Source organism: Simochromis diagramma, unplaced genomic scaffold (genome assembly GCF_900408965.1).
Source record: "Simochromis diagramma unplaced genomic scaffold, fSimDia1.1 OVJJ01000421.1, whole genome shotgun sequence".
NCBI classification, from domain to species: domain Eukaryota; kingdom Metazoa; phylum Chordata; class Actinopteri; order Cichliformes; family Cichlidae; genus Simochromis; species Simochromis diagramma.
The window spans coordinates 2,467,710-2,482,723 of record NW_024387250.1 but is presented as its reverse complement, the minus strand read 5'-3'; the positions used below and the strand labels follow the sequence as shown (position 1 = coordinate 2,482,723).

The window sequence follows — 15,014 nt, the reverse complement described above, 5'->3', positions numbered from 1 at the left end:
GCAATCTGTTTGTGATAATACACGATTAACTGAAGTAAATTGGCAAATATCGTAAATCTTTTGCCATCTGTTGCAAATCTGCTGCCTTTAACATACACAAAAATTCATATTAACTACTTAAATTCAGAGTCCAGCCACATACTCATATCTGAAACAAGAATGTAGAAATCGTTCCACAAACAGTAGTTGCTGATGAACAGTGATTTCATCAGTAAAGAGATACATGGCAGACAAGTTGAGCTGAATCTAGTTGATTGCAGCATGTTGGAATCTGTCCATGTTTATGAAATATCATTTGCAAACCTTCCCCATTCTTTTTGGAGACAGTTTGCCTCCCACCGGGCAACCACTTGGTCACAGGACGCAAAAGTTAGCAAACCTTGATTTTTAGTTGTAGCAAGGAGATTGCCATTCTTACTTTACTCTAGTGTGACAGCACCAGAGGAGGTACAGGCCTTATGTTTTTATCTTTTATATGAAAAATTTGAGGATTTTTGACCAACCACAGATGTTATTCAAGTAATGTGCTTATAGACATGTATACCTTACCACAGCTCTGTGACACTACAGGTTTATTTAAAATCAGGTTAAAGGTTAATCCGATATCTAATGTTTTCCTGCAGCAAACATTGTCTTTTATATGTGCTCAGCCTTACTCACATTATGCAGTATTGTTTCAAGGTTTTGAGAAAATGCATTCTCCTGTGGTCACATTTATGCAGCGTATTGTAGCCAGTTTGTGCAACTGGCTGCAGCTCTTTTTCAAAAATTACTGTTGGGCTGCTTGATTTGTGAGTCAGGAACTACTGTTGGACAGCTAATGCATTGTTAGTGGGTTCACTCATGGCAACAGGGATAACGCAATTCCTCTGTATCAGTCATTCGTGTCAACAGGGCATTCTGAAAATGGCCTTAATGAGCCTAGGAAAAGGATTCAAGTCGTACAGTAAGTGAAAATATCACCAAGGTGAATTGCAGGGTTTGACAATAAGGACTGTCCAGTGGCCCGGGGGCCCATGGGACACTGACTTGGTCCAGTTTAATGATCAGTCGCTAGACCAACACCAGAGATGAGTTTCCCGTCATATCATTTTTCACATAGTTATATTCCTTTTTTTTTTTTACTTTGCTTGGACTGAAGAGCCGCTCAGACACTTTCCTACCCTCGCTGATTTCCTGACCAACCAGAGCACACGAATCCTCCGAGTTGCACATAGAATTATGTGGAGCAGACATGACAGCCAATGCTTCAAATTACACAGAAAGAGAAAACAAAAATTGTGTTGGTTTTGTTATGGAAGGCGTGGTTTCCTTGGGGGTGAAAATGATAAATCAATCCTATAATATCTGTTGGCAATTTCTGAGTAAGGAAGACTGAGCTGGCTCATTTTAAAAGGCACCAGCCATTACAGCAAACACACACTAGATGCCCACATAAAGAGCTGCCAGCACCTAGCCAGTGAGTTGGCAAAGCAGGAATCTGACAACCCCTCATCAGGTCCAATTAATGTCAAACACGAAACGGAAACAAAAACAGGTTCACCACAATAATGTCTTTTCATTTTTTTTAATGGTTTGTTATTTCTCCCAACTACATTTATAGACAAGGTTCCCACTTTCTGATAATATCATCTCCATGGTGGCACATTTGGCATTTTATAAGATGATTTTCTAACAAATATATTTGTTACTGTTATAAATAAAATCAGTATAATTAGCATGATTGTTTGGACTGGATAAGGTCAAAGGAAAAGATGTAAAAAGATGCAGATAGATACATAAAAAGGCACTTTAGGGAAAAACAAAAATGAAATGAAAAAGCTTCTTGGACTGATGTTGTGGTTAAACAAAAGTAGTTAAGGACTCAATTGAAAAAAAACTCAACTTTCATTGTATTATTCATTTCTGGCCAACATCCAAAACCATGGCTTCAGATTCCCGAGAAGCAAAGACACAACTCAATGAGCTAAAAGCAGGAGGTCATGATCAATACACACCAAGCCTGAATAATGGTTTCACCTTTTATATCTTCTTCTTTCAACCATTTACTCCATGATGGTGTGTGTGTGTATAATTTTTGTAGTGTCTTTTAACTGATTTCTTGCATGCTTGATAGAAAGTCTTTGCTGAGGTCTACTACCTACTGTGCCTTCTCTGAAGAGACAATTTATCATACCTTAAAACTCTGATATGCTCAGCTGGACTGCTTTTATCTTGACAAAACCATGTGATGGGTGGCTAGGTAATATCGAACACTCACTGAACCAAAAGCACTAGCCTGGATTATGGTACATCCTACCAGCGGAGCACTTCCAGGGCCAAACATAAGTGAATGCACTCAAGCTCCTTAAGTAGAAACTGCTCATATGACTCAGACTAAAGCTGACTCCGATGTTTTGGGTCATAGTCGTTATTATATAGCATTTTATCAATTTTGTGATAAAAGAGATGTGTGCTGGCTGCAAATGTAGAGCCACATTTCTTTGTTGACTGCTAACACGTGTAGTTGCGGTTGCAGTTCTAATGGAGCTGTGACCAAGTATACATATAGTACATACATAAATACAGTAAGTAAATGGTAAATGGCCTGTATTTATATAGCGCTTTACTAGTCCCCAAGGACCCCAAAGCGCTTTACACGTCCAGTCATTCACCCATTCACACACCCATTCACACACTGGTGATGGCTAGCTACATTGTAACCACAGCCACCCTGGGGCGCACTGACAGAAGTAAACACATTCATTATTAAAAAAAAAAAAAAAGGCACTTATGATCTATTAAAAGTATCATAATTATTACAGAAAAATAATAATTCGGAAAATAATTTAAGGAATGAAAAGCAAAAGGGTGGATTATGAATGATAACAATATAGATTTTGGTTTCCTTCATTTCCTTCTTTCCTTCTTTTCTTCCTGTTCCTTTTCTTTTAGCGTAAAAAAGTATATTTCTGGAACGCATTTAATGAACCATCCACTTACAAAACAGATGATGATCAGCATGGGGTGCCTTAAGAAAAATAAGTGTAATTTCAAACAGTATGTTTGTTTTTTCCCACACTGAATAAATCTATTGCCATTAAAAAGAAAAGCTACTGTCTTAATTTACTGAGACAGAGCACTGGGACTCTTTAACTTCACTGTATTACTTCAGTCTTACATGGCTAAGTAGGCAAAAACTATGGCTCAGATGAAATTAGCCACTCTCGTGTCGTGATTCATTCTTAACTGTTGGTAACACAATACTTCCTGGTTGTTGTTATTATTATTATTATTATTTTTGGATATGTGAAGTATGACATGTCAGCGTTTCATCTAGGACACAAACAAGTCCACATCATTAGTCACTATGCAGTATGACGTGTCTATAATTAACTGAGAGCAGGGGTGACTTGCTCCACTGTTCTCTTGTGCCCATTACTTAATTCAACAAGATGTGAAGACAAGGTTGTCACCTAGCAAAGATGCTGCAGCAATTCACATGCACAGACTTTGTCAGCATGTAAACAGCCCCAGGACTCTGTCTGCGGGCGAAGAACTAGTCTTGCAAAGCACATCATACGATGAGTGCCCACATGAGACTGCACTCTGTTAAACCTGAGAGACTAGACTGCTTTTGAGGAGGTGCAATTTCACAAACTCAGCAGAAATGACACCAAAAGGCCACTGCTGATATTTAAAGGAAAAGTTTATGACAAGTTGAGGAATAAGCAGGAACTCACTGCTTGAAAGGGAAAGGCTGAGGGCACAACCCGTGATCGTGAGAATGTATCATCAGCTCTAACATAACAGTGGATATATTTTATCATGGTGGGAATTTACTACATATAATATGTAACAATCATGTCATGTCATAATGCAGGCTTGATTTATCAGGGTTCATTTCCAATTACGGTACTGAAGTCAGCCTTAAGCTTGCTCATGTGCAGCAGCTACAAATGATGATATTTTGTGACACTTATTTTTTTTTCCTGAACTTGAAATGGTTGAAAGAACAAATGAGTCAATGAATGAATCATATTCTCTGATCTCTACAGGCTGTTTAGACGCTGGCCAAAGGATCTTTAATAACCGGCTTAACAAAGAAGCATCTCTGTCATGCGAGCAAAGGGGGGGCACCGCTTTCCTCGACATAGCGCTCTCCCACGGGAAAATCGAATCAGTGTGAAGCCTTAAAAATAGCATCACTTTTGTTACAGCGCCTGGAGAGAAACATAATATTTCAGTTGATTACTTAAACACCTGTAAATTTGCATTTTGAGAACACATGGCAGATGTGTCAAATCAGGGTGCCAGGTGCATACAGGCTGCTCCTGCCACATTAATGACTGTTAATATTAGCTTTGAGCAGCGTTCTGTCAGGATTCCACATGTTTCATAAACATAAGATTATGCCATCTGATTTAGTCATTTACAAAGGTTGCAAAGGTGAACACAAACCTAACACTGTTTTCGGAACAACTTTAGCGCGAAGAAGAATGTAAATCTCTCAAAATTTTCTCTGCACGTATCACATTTAGTGGCTTCTGTTATCAAAAGATCCTATTTTAGTGAAAGCCCACACAGAGAGCATTCAAACTGTCAGAGAACTGAGTTTCTCAGAACAAGTAATATCTTCTCACATGGACACAAATAAGCAAAAATTGAAAACGATTCACAACTGATGGCTTAGATTACCTTTTGAAATTGTTCTTATTTTCATCCAGCAGAACATTGCTTTTGGTATTACTCACAACTAGGGTTGCCAACCGTCCCTTAAAAAACGGAATCGTCCCGTATTTAGAAACAAAAGTACACGTCCCGTATTGAGCTAATAAGGGACGCACTTTGTCCCGTAATACAGTGAGAATCAAAAGTAGTCTATAAATGTTAATGGAATTAACGCTTTGTTTGAAAACATAATTCCCAGCCCCTCTCCTGCTTTGTGATCAATGAGCTGACAGCACACTTATGACAATTCGAGTATGACAATTCAGATTACCGCTTATCTCATTGGTCGAGGAAAGGTCACTTGCGGAGAAAATACCGGAAGACAACAGATGACCACAACAACAAGCATGGCCAACAGGGAAACAAACGCCGACACTGCGGTGCAAGTCTCGGACGACAGTACACCTAAAGCTGGGCAAACACTGTGCGATTTTTTTTCAGTCACGTTATTCAGCTCCTGCTCAAACTGCACGATTGACTCACAGGGGTTAGAAGTTGGTAGGTCACGATGCAGAGTCTCACCCTATACGGCCCGATGCTCTGATGAGACCTGAGTGCTCACACTGTGCCTCCATAAAATGAAGGTTATAACAGAAAATCTGTCGCTCTCTCTCTCGCTCTCTGTCTTTCACTCACACAGACACCCCACCACCATCAACTTTGCTAAATTGCTAATGAAAAACATTGATCAGGCAGCTTTGATTAAGCAGCAGCGTAAATCAAACTATTTTCACGGTTGTTGTGGTCGTGATAATTTTGTGATGCCACATCGAAAAGGCTCGGATGAGCTTTCCAAAGTTCTACAAGTTGTGCCTCCATCGCTTGTGTCCAGATCATCTTTTTCACCGACGTTTGCGTGTTTGCGCGTGAGCAGTGTGAGCGGCTGCGGTGACACCCTCACGAGCGATTGATGATCGGGAGCTGGTCGTGAGGTGTTAATCGCTTCTCGTCACCCCACGTATACTACACGATGCACGATGAAGGCCAAAATCGGGCCGATCACCAATTCGGTCGCACGACTCAAAAATCGGCTCAAAATGGGCCAAAAATCGCACAGTGTAAGCCCAGCATTAGAGCAGCAATGTTTGTTCGCTCAGAGAAAGAAAAAAAAAGGCTGCAAAAGTACAGGGAGGAATGGGAAAAGGAAAACACCTGGCTGGAAAAGTGCACGATAACACCTATAAAGCGCACTGCACTGTGTGCCGGCGCACTTTTTCCATAGGCATGATTCTAATGGTGGGCACATGAAGAACATGAGGGGCGTGAAAGCTCGAGGAACCCTTAACCAATTTTTTGTCCACCAGGCCACGGCAGAAGCAGATATGGTATGTAAACACTGGTTTGCTTTTTTAAACCCTCTGGTTAAGGTTAATATGGGCATGTGCAGTGAATATCAGCGCTATGTGGCCAGAAGTGTGATAATATAATTTATTTTGTGTAATAAACAACTGCAAGGATAGATGATTACAACAAATAGATGACTAATACATAAAAGTAATACATAGATGAATAATGATGATGAGTTAAGATGCGTAATCATGGGAACAAGTGGGTTTACAAACAGGAGCAGCTGATTAGCTTTAGAAAAGCTGAAATAATACCTCAACTGAAGCCAATTGTACTAAATGCACTATATGTGCACTGTTACAAGAATATTTTTCGTTCTATTGCTTTCTATTAATTTATATAATTTTAAGTTAAGCAGGACAGAGTTCTTTTAAAGAAAGATTTATATTCTCAAAAGTTAAGCATGACAGGCTTCTGTTTAAGAAAGAGACCTGTTTTACTGTGTTGATGTTGTCATTTTGAGCTAAAAATAAATGGCTAAATTATCATTTGTTTCCCATATGGTCATATCACAAAGAATATGCATCTGCTTAAATCAAATTCAAGTCAAATGGTTAAAAAATAATTTCACACACACACCAAAAAAAAAAAAGAGCTACCACACTGGGAAGGGTGAAGACAACTGGGTTGCCCGGCCCTGGCAACGAGGTGTCCCTTATTTATTTTTCAGGGAGTTGGCAACCCTACTCACAACTGAATGTTGACTGTGTCCTCTCCCTTTCCCTGTCTAGCCACCTGTTCTTGCACATAGCACCTGCAGCTCAAACAATAAGAGTGGCAGGTTTAACACTCAAAATGTATCTGTTGTTATTTTTAAAACAAGAGATTAGGCAGAAATGGACAAAGAAAGGGTTCAATTTTCTTTTTGTTTATCACTGTGATTTTACAGAAGGAAATAATAGGCTTTACAGGAAGATTCTTATCGACTGTTGTTAGCTAACTAAGCTAATGTTAGCACTGTAGTTGCTAGTTCCACCCACAAATTTTAAAACAGCACATCTTCTATCATCAATAAATAGTAAAGAAAGTTTTCAGGTAACATATTTAACTACTACTCTTTATTTTTTAATAGAATTTTTATGTTTGCCTGCTTTGTTTTCCACTAATATCTTAGAGTGGATGGGACTAATTGATAAGGGGATGCAGTGATTTACGGCTTAAAACGAATGTGCAACAGGTTCCACCTATTTCAGGCAACGATGTTGGAGCCCCACAAATTACTAGTCATATGCTCTCTTGCCTCAAAATAAACATTATTTTTCTACTATAGGTAGAAATCATCCAAGGAACCAGCACTCCTTATACTTATGCTCCTGTTTTCTTGGTTCTGAAAGGACAGCCACTGATAGAAAGAGGCTAAATTGATACCATTTGATTTCCAGTCCTCATTACGTTAACTTTAATTGCCCACCATATTGTAACAAGAAACAGGTCAAACACACCACAGTTAATTTAACAAATGTAATTAGCCATCAACATGTTTAATTTATATTAGAAGTACAATACCCTTTTAATCCGTGTTGAAATGTTAATCATATATTGTAGCTGCACTGCACACTGCTATCACAACACAGAATTTGAGATTTCTCTCAGCAGCTTGGCTTGTGTTATCAAGTACACAAACTATTAACTCACACATTCTAGTGTTACTTCTGTTATCCCTGACAGGAACTGACTACAATGGCAAAATACAGGAAGCATTTATTTATTTATTTTTTTACACTTTCAGGATATCATGCATGGCAACAGAGGGATGTCAGGAGGTACATCAGGAGAACTGTGAAGGAATCTGCAAAGGAACAGCTCCTTGGTATGTGCGTGTAGTACTACCGTCTCCCTAGTATTAGTGTCGGAGTGTTTGGTACAAAATAAATATTTTTTGGTTGGGACAGACGTGAACGCTTCAGCTGAATGTTGAACAAGTGCTGCAAGGTCACATTCTCATTCTCAGCGTGTTCTAGGGGTGAACTTAGAAGCACACCAATGGTTTGAGCTGCTTATATAGATCTTTCATTTCATTAATCATATACTGAATAATTCACATCACTCAAAATTCCTAATGCAACCGACTATTCTCCCTCATAGTGAAACCTATTAGCCAAAGAGGCTCAGCATATATTAACCAACATAATTTGTTGGCTGTCTCTTGATGATTCCACTGTAGAGGTCACAGTACAGTAGGTTTTTAAGCTTTGTACAGCCTGTGTGTGTTCTATGTATTGTGTATATGAATGTAGCGTAAACACCACCAGGTGAATGCAAAAGCCTACCTTTTTCACAAAACGTTCCAGTGAAATGAAGCGGACAGTGACAAGAAAGCTGAGCTTCACCAGGCGGCTGCAGCTGAAGGCACGTCCCTCCGTTGTGGCAAAGACTGTCGCGGCAAACTTGAGGTTCATTCATTGGATGTTCTGGCGCTTGTGTGGGAACTGCAAACGTTGTTGCAAACACTATGTCAAAGGTAGGTGATTGAGCTTCCAGACTTGAGGAACTTGTTGTGGAGGCTTGTATGGCATGCACAGTGAATCTAGAAGATTGATCAAAAGTTTGAGTGGCCAAAAGCCAATCTGACATAAATTATACAGGCTTTAAAAAATTCTGATTTGAATTAAGTGAAATTACTCAGTAAATAAGAGGCGCAGTCATTTAACAAATAGACATATTTTTGACTGCAATCCCAGAAAGAAGTAGAGAATTCAAGTGTTATTTGTCATGATTACTAGTCAGTTTCCCCCTGGCTTCGGACAAAGTGTAATGCACCTTGGAAAAGTGAGTACAGTGTTTTTAGCAATAAAAACCAAAGAATGCAGAGACTTTACCTGCATCGAGCTATGTTGCTGCCAGCAATCGCATCCGATGTGTAGAAGCTCCTCAGTTTATTAATTTCAATGACTTCAAGACAGCCAGTGTAGTTGTGGAAAGGTTCTGCTTTCTTAAAAAAATATATCACATGCAGAGAATTAATTTTATTCAGAATCTTTAACAAGCAGTAAGTTAAAAAAAACAAACAAACAAACAAACAAACAAAAAAAATTGTTATGTGGGATCAGGCCCTGGAGCCTTGCCTCACCTCACTGAGGACTTTGGTATGGTCATGGAACAAGACTTTTGAAAAACTGTCAGACTCCCAGAAAGGAGAAGCAGAGCTCTGCTCACATTATATGCAATGAATGCTACTGACCCAGTTAGGCAGTGGAAGGAATATATTGAGGATCTCCCTAACTCCACTGACATGTCTGTGAAGGAAGCAGGGACTTAGGAACGGCTTGGCCATTACTGAGGCAGAAGTCAGAGTTGTTTTGGTTGGCATGCCCCCGCAGCATTGCATGGAAGTCAGGGACAGTGCATCTGGATTGGGAAACTAGAGATTTTGGTTCCCGTTTTCCAAGAATAAGAACCAGAGGGTATGCTCCAACTTCAGGGAGATCCCACACCTCAGCTTCCCTGTTAAAGTCTATGGAAGAGTAACGGAGAAGAGAGTCCACCTGTTAGTCAAACCTCAGGTTTGACCAAGTTGTGAGACAGTAGACCAGCTCTTGACCTTCCCAAGAACACTTAAGGGTGCACAGGAGCTTTCCTAACCACTCTAAATGTGCTTTGCAGACTTAGAAATGGTATATGACCACATCCCTTAGCTCTGGGAGTGTAATTCATCTGACTCATTGTTGTGGGCTATTCTGTCCCAGTAAACGATAGTGAGAGCTTCCTCCTTAATATGTCTGGGCTCATCCCTAGAGACAGGGTAAAGGGCCTGGCCATTCAGAAGGGATTCAGAATATAGCAGTTACATTTCTACATTATAACAAGCTAGTTGAGGTGGTTCAGGCATCAGACTAGGATGTCTCCTGTGCACCTGCTAAGTGAAGTTTTTCAGGCAGGTCTCAACAGGAAGAGACCCTGGGGCAGACCCAGGACATTAGAGAGATTATATCTCTCACTGGGTCTCAGTTTCCCCCTGAAGTGCTGGAAGAAGTGGCCATGGAGAGTGGCCTGGACTTCTCTGTTTTGACTGCTGCCCTCATGACCCAGACCCATGTGTGGATAGGTGTATAGTAATTATAAGTTGTACCTGACTGGGAATAAACTGTTGTGGCAAACCCCCTGTGAAGACATTGTTCGTTCTTTGGATCATGTGTCCCAACCAGTAATTGCTTGCAGTACTTTTAATTTTCTCATGGCCAGAAAGAGTGAGCTCTGCTTCACAAGGTGCCAGGCGTTGTCTGTAGAACAGTATGAACACATCAGATCAAAATGTATAAGAAACAGAGGTACACTACGTGTTAAAAAATGTGTTTTGTATTAATGTTGTAAACAAATCAAACATTGTGCATTATCTGTATAGAAGTTAGATGTTATTTTCTTGTATGCTGTGGTACTATGGTAGATAATTAGCATATCTTCCACTAATTTCAGTAAATGCCGATGGTAAAAATCTTCTCACTAATGACATTTTGAACTCCATTTTGTTTTTGTCGAGGTGTCCTATGTAAGTGCGAGTCTCCACACAACTATTTTGGATCCACCCCACAGCCATTCATAGATTTCAAAAACCAATTCTCCACTCTGCAACAACAGGGGAGAGCAGATAATTACCTAAGTGCAGATTCTGGACTAACCAACTGCAGCTTGAGGGTACTCAGGCCACAGATGCACAGTCCCCTCTACTGCGTCTCCTGATACTCCTTGTTCCCTAAGTGGAAGTTAGAAGGCCCACGAAGCAATCTAGTCTGATTTGTTAAGCCTGTACTTTGCAGGCTGTTGCATATGCCGGCTAAACACTCGGGGCACTAACTCCGAGCTGCATAAGTCCTTCCTCCAGAGCCAGCATGGAGAAGCGGTTAATTTAGAAGCAGTCTGCCAGAGCGGCCTGGCCAGCAGCCAGAGGGCACTGTGTTCACTGTCCTTGAGAAGTCAGCCCCACTGGGTTTCTATTTAACATATTGAAAAGCGTCTTTGACGGGAAGATATATTAAAAGTCTATAATGAGTTAGGCGGTGACGTTGAGGATGGCCGTGGTGGTGTAGCTGTGGGTCAAATCAGACAAAGATGGACGGACTCAGCCATCAGACAATTACAGAGAATTTGCTTTGTGACACCAGAAACTATTTTTCCACACTCCCAACCCTCTAGTTATGACAGCTCTCTTTCTTGCAGTGTCTCAAGGGGTTGGTACCGAACATTATGATTGATTTCTACTGCTGCTGTATTTTTCTTGTAGGAAAGAAAGAAGGGTGGAGCCCTGTAGCCTCTCAAACCTGACTGGTCTCTTTTATATTTAGAGCAGTGCTGCTTTCTGCCAACCCCCCGCCAAAAAAAAAAAAAAACATGAGGCAACTTTCCCACTCAGCATTGTTCTAGCAGGAAATCATTTGGTAAACCATACTCAGTCACATTCAGTATTTCAACTTTTATCTGTTTGCATCTAAAAAAAAAAAAGTCATAATCACCAACCCAAAATTAATTTCTGTCTCTGTCTTACAATCTGAAACTTTTTTTATAAGTCAGAAATGCTCAAAAGTCATTGTAGTCTCTACTCAAATGCACAGTAAAGTGGTTTGATATGAGATGCTCTCTGCTTTGTTTCAGCTTCCAGTTCATACATAATAAACTCTGTGTCTTGAAGCTAGACCACAATCTTTCTTATGTCAGAATATAATGGAAAGGGCTGGCAGCAAGACTGCACATGGGCTTAGAAACAATATAACTAAAGGGGCCACAGCCTCACTTTAAATCATTTAAACATTGATTTTGTGCTCGGCTCTTGCTTGTTAATCTTTTCGTAATGAAAAACTGCAAATGAAGACTTTAGAACAGCCAATAAAACACGGCTAGTGATCACTAATGCATTTTAATAGGCACATTCTGATGCTTGTTTTAGTTCTTCAAAATGAAAGCCCATTTGCCCATTTGTAATAAAATCTAAATTCTTAGTCTGATGATTCCTGCCAATTACGTATTTCCCCCCTGTTTTAGTTATAACCTTTCTCTCTAAAAAAGAAAAAAAAGAGGAAAAAAGTCCACCACACTTGGAATGACTGAATAACTAGGTATCAAGCTAATACCACCTGAGGTGCTCACACAATTCAAAGAAAAATTGTATATTACCAGGCCCTAATTAGCTTATCATTGTAATTGCACTCCTTTTCTCAACAGGGGATGCACTTATGCATGAAACAGAGACATATTAAAATGCATCTAGGTTGATGTCTATGTAAATGCACCCTGTCAATTAAAATATATAATATTAAATTGCAACATAATGACATCTTTAGAAACAAAAATACATACAACTGAACAACATTAAAATGAGCTGACTGAACATAACATCCAACAGCAGTGCATTTACAGTCTGTTCTGGTATATGTGTTTCTTTTCACCATGCATGCAGTACAGCTCTTGAATCTTGAGCCACTCTATTCAGGTCCAACAATTATTAAGAATATTGAAACATGCACACATTTACAGAAATGCAATATACAAGGCAAAAATACTTTTGTATAATTCTAACTTGAAAATCAATATTTCATATAACCAGTTTTATTCTTCAACACAGCCTGAACTCTCCTTTAATTCCTGTAAGTAGTTCTCAGGAATAAATCACCAGATGTCTTGAAGGACATTTAAAGCACTTCTTTGGATGCTGGCTGCCTTTTATTCTGTTCTCTGTCAGGATGGACAGAATAATTCATTAATGTTAATGTCCAGGCTCTGGGGAGGCCAATCCATGACTGATAGTGTTCCACTGTATTTTGTATTATCTGGTATAGTTTTACTGCATTGGCCACGTGTTTGGGGACAGCTATGTTGAAAAAAGAAGATGCTGGAAATCAGATGCTTTCCAGACAGATAGTTGAATAGTTCATCAAAATCTGATGATACTTTTCTGTGGTGAGAACTAAATCAATTTTGCGAAGATCCTCAACACTACTGGGTTAAATGCAGACTAAAACAATGACATACCCTCCAACGTCTTTTACAGATGGGTGTAGATACTCATTGTTGACCTCTCTTGACCTCCTCTGCATATACTGACCAAGGTTTGAACCAAAACTTTCAAATTTGGATCCATCACTCCAGAAGACCCACTGCACTGATTTTCATTCCAGTTCTTCTCTGATTTGGCATGCCGCAACATTTTCTGCCTTTTCTTAGACTGGCTTCTTGAAAGCCATCCTTCCACTGAAATCATTTCTGATGAGATTTTAGCGAACACCAGATGCATCAACTGAAGGGTTTGCTGCATCTCTCAGGTCTTGTGTCAGGTTTTTGCTGGACTCTTTTTATTTTTAAGTATATGGCATTCAGATACTGTAGATAGTTTTTTTTTAGGCCTGCCAGTTCTTGTTTTGTCCTCCTCATGTCCAGTTTCCCCTCCCAAAAAAAATGTAAGGACACTACACATCATGCTGATATATGCCACGTTTTTGGCTAATAGCTCCTTGAGAACCAAACTGCTGGTATAAAAATACAATATTATGTTTGTGAAAATATGCTGTCTTTTTATTTTATCCTTGAATCATTCATATGTCAGTATTAAGTGGGTAACGTACAAAAACATTTCTCTGAAAATGGTCAGACAAGGACAGTACTGAAAATGAGTAAAAAAGCAGCCAAAGTCAAACTTTGAGAGACCACAAGAATATCCAAGTTAGACTGATTCATTGGAAGCAAAATATGACAGACATATCCTATCAGGACCTAGGGACTTCTAGTCCATTGTTCATTGTTCACTGTCTTTTTTCCATCACATCTATATAATGCAAAAACAAGTGATGTGTTAGGAACTCAAGCTAAGTCCTCCATGGCCTGTTTCATGGCCAGGTCTGGCAAAGTAGTAAACGACTTATGCTACAAGATACACAGACCTCGCAGGTCTTTAAAATGGGATAATGTTTCTCTGCAGTCAATATTGCCTTTGCCAGCTTAAGGCTCAGTCCATTCAGTCTTCTATAATGAGCAAAGATGGGCAGTGCGTTACTTGTAACGCGTTACTGTAATCTGATTACTTTTTTCAAGTAACGAGTAAAGTAAGGGATTACTATTGCAAAAACGGTAATTAGATTACCGTTACTTTCCCGTAGTAACGCTGCGTTACTGCGTTACTAAAACCGTGATTTTTTGCGAGAATGTCTCACAACAGTGACGTAAGCGAGTGCGCCGTTAGTGACAACAGCTGTGTGCAGATCAACAATGGATCATATATCGATTGTGGGAGAGAGTATGAGCGTGCAGCGTTTAAAGCATGGAAGTACTGACCTTACTTTGAGTTTGATTCCATAAAAAGTGACAAAAACATTAGTGTCCATCGTGCGTGGGAAGAAAACTTATTTTTACAGCGAAAAAAACCCCTAAACTTCCAAGCAAGCACCGAGTGCGTAACGACGTAATGGGAAATTCACAGAGAAACTCGCGGATTCTTCAACTGACCGCGGCACACCTGCACCAGGGTAAACCTCCGCCTACCGTAGTCCTGCTTTACAGGTGAAGATAGAGCAACAGGACCGCTGAGTCTTTGACTTTATTTATTTTCTGCTGTGTTTTACTTGCATCTATTTGAAAGAGTGAGTGTAAACACAAAAAATATTTTATTTTATGTGCTGGAATGTGCAGAAAATAGGTTTAAATGTTAAACTAATTTATTCAAGTCAGAGAATGTTGCATATAATTAAATTTTTGCTTGATGCATAAAGTTAAAAGATTAAAACTGATAAAACAAGTTTAAAAAAAAGAGACTTTTCCATTTGATTACATTTTGTATGATGGATTATGTAGAAAAAGTAGAATTGGACTGAAAGATCTATCACTTTATCACCTCTTCAGGTTGTAAATCGTGTTTTTAAAAAGTAACTAAGTAACTAAGTAATTAATTACTTTTGAAAATAAGTAATCAGTAAAGTAACAGGATTACTTTTTTGGGGAAGTAATCAGTAATTAGTTACTGATTACTTTTTTCAAGT

The 15,014-nt window shown here is 39.3% G+C and overlaps 1 protein-coding gene across 7 annotated transcripts in view; it reads right to left on the bottom strand.

Annotated features, from left to right (window-relative positions):
* The window catches only part of eys (eyes shut homolog), a 166,353-nt gene that overhangs the window by 56,003 nt on the left and 95,336 nt on the right, over positions 1-15,014 (bottom strand). For all 7 annotated transcript variants that reach the window (XM_040001369.1, XM_040001372.1, XM_040001375.1 and 4 more), the window contains 3 exons: positions 10,127-10,277; positions 8,877-8,989; positions 8,328-8,584 (listed from right to left, as the gene is read on the bottom strand). In XM_040001369.1, coding sequence (XP_039857303.1) covers positions 8,328-8,584; positions 8,877-8,989; positions 10,127-10,277 — 521 coding nt within the window. The remainder of the gene's footprint in view (positions 1-8,327; positions 8,585-8,876; positions 8,990-10,126; positions 10,278-15,014) is intronic.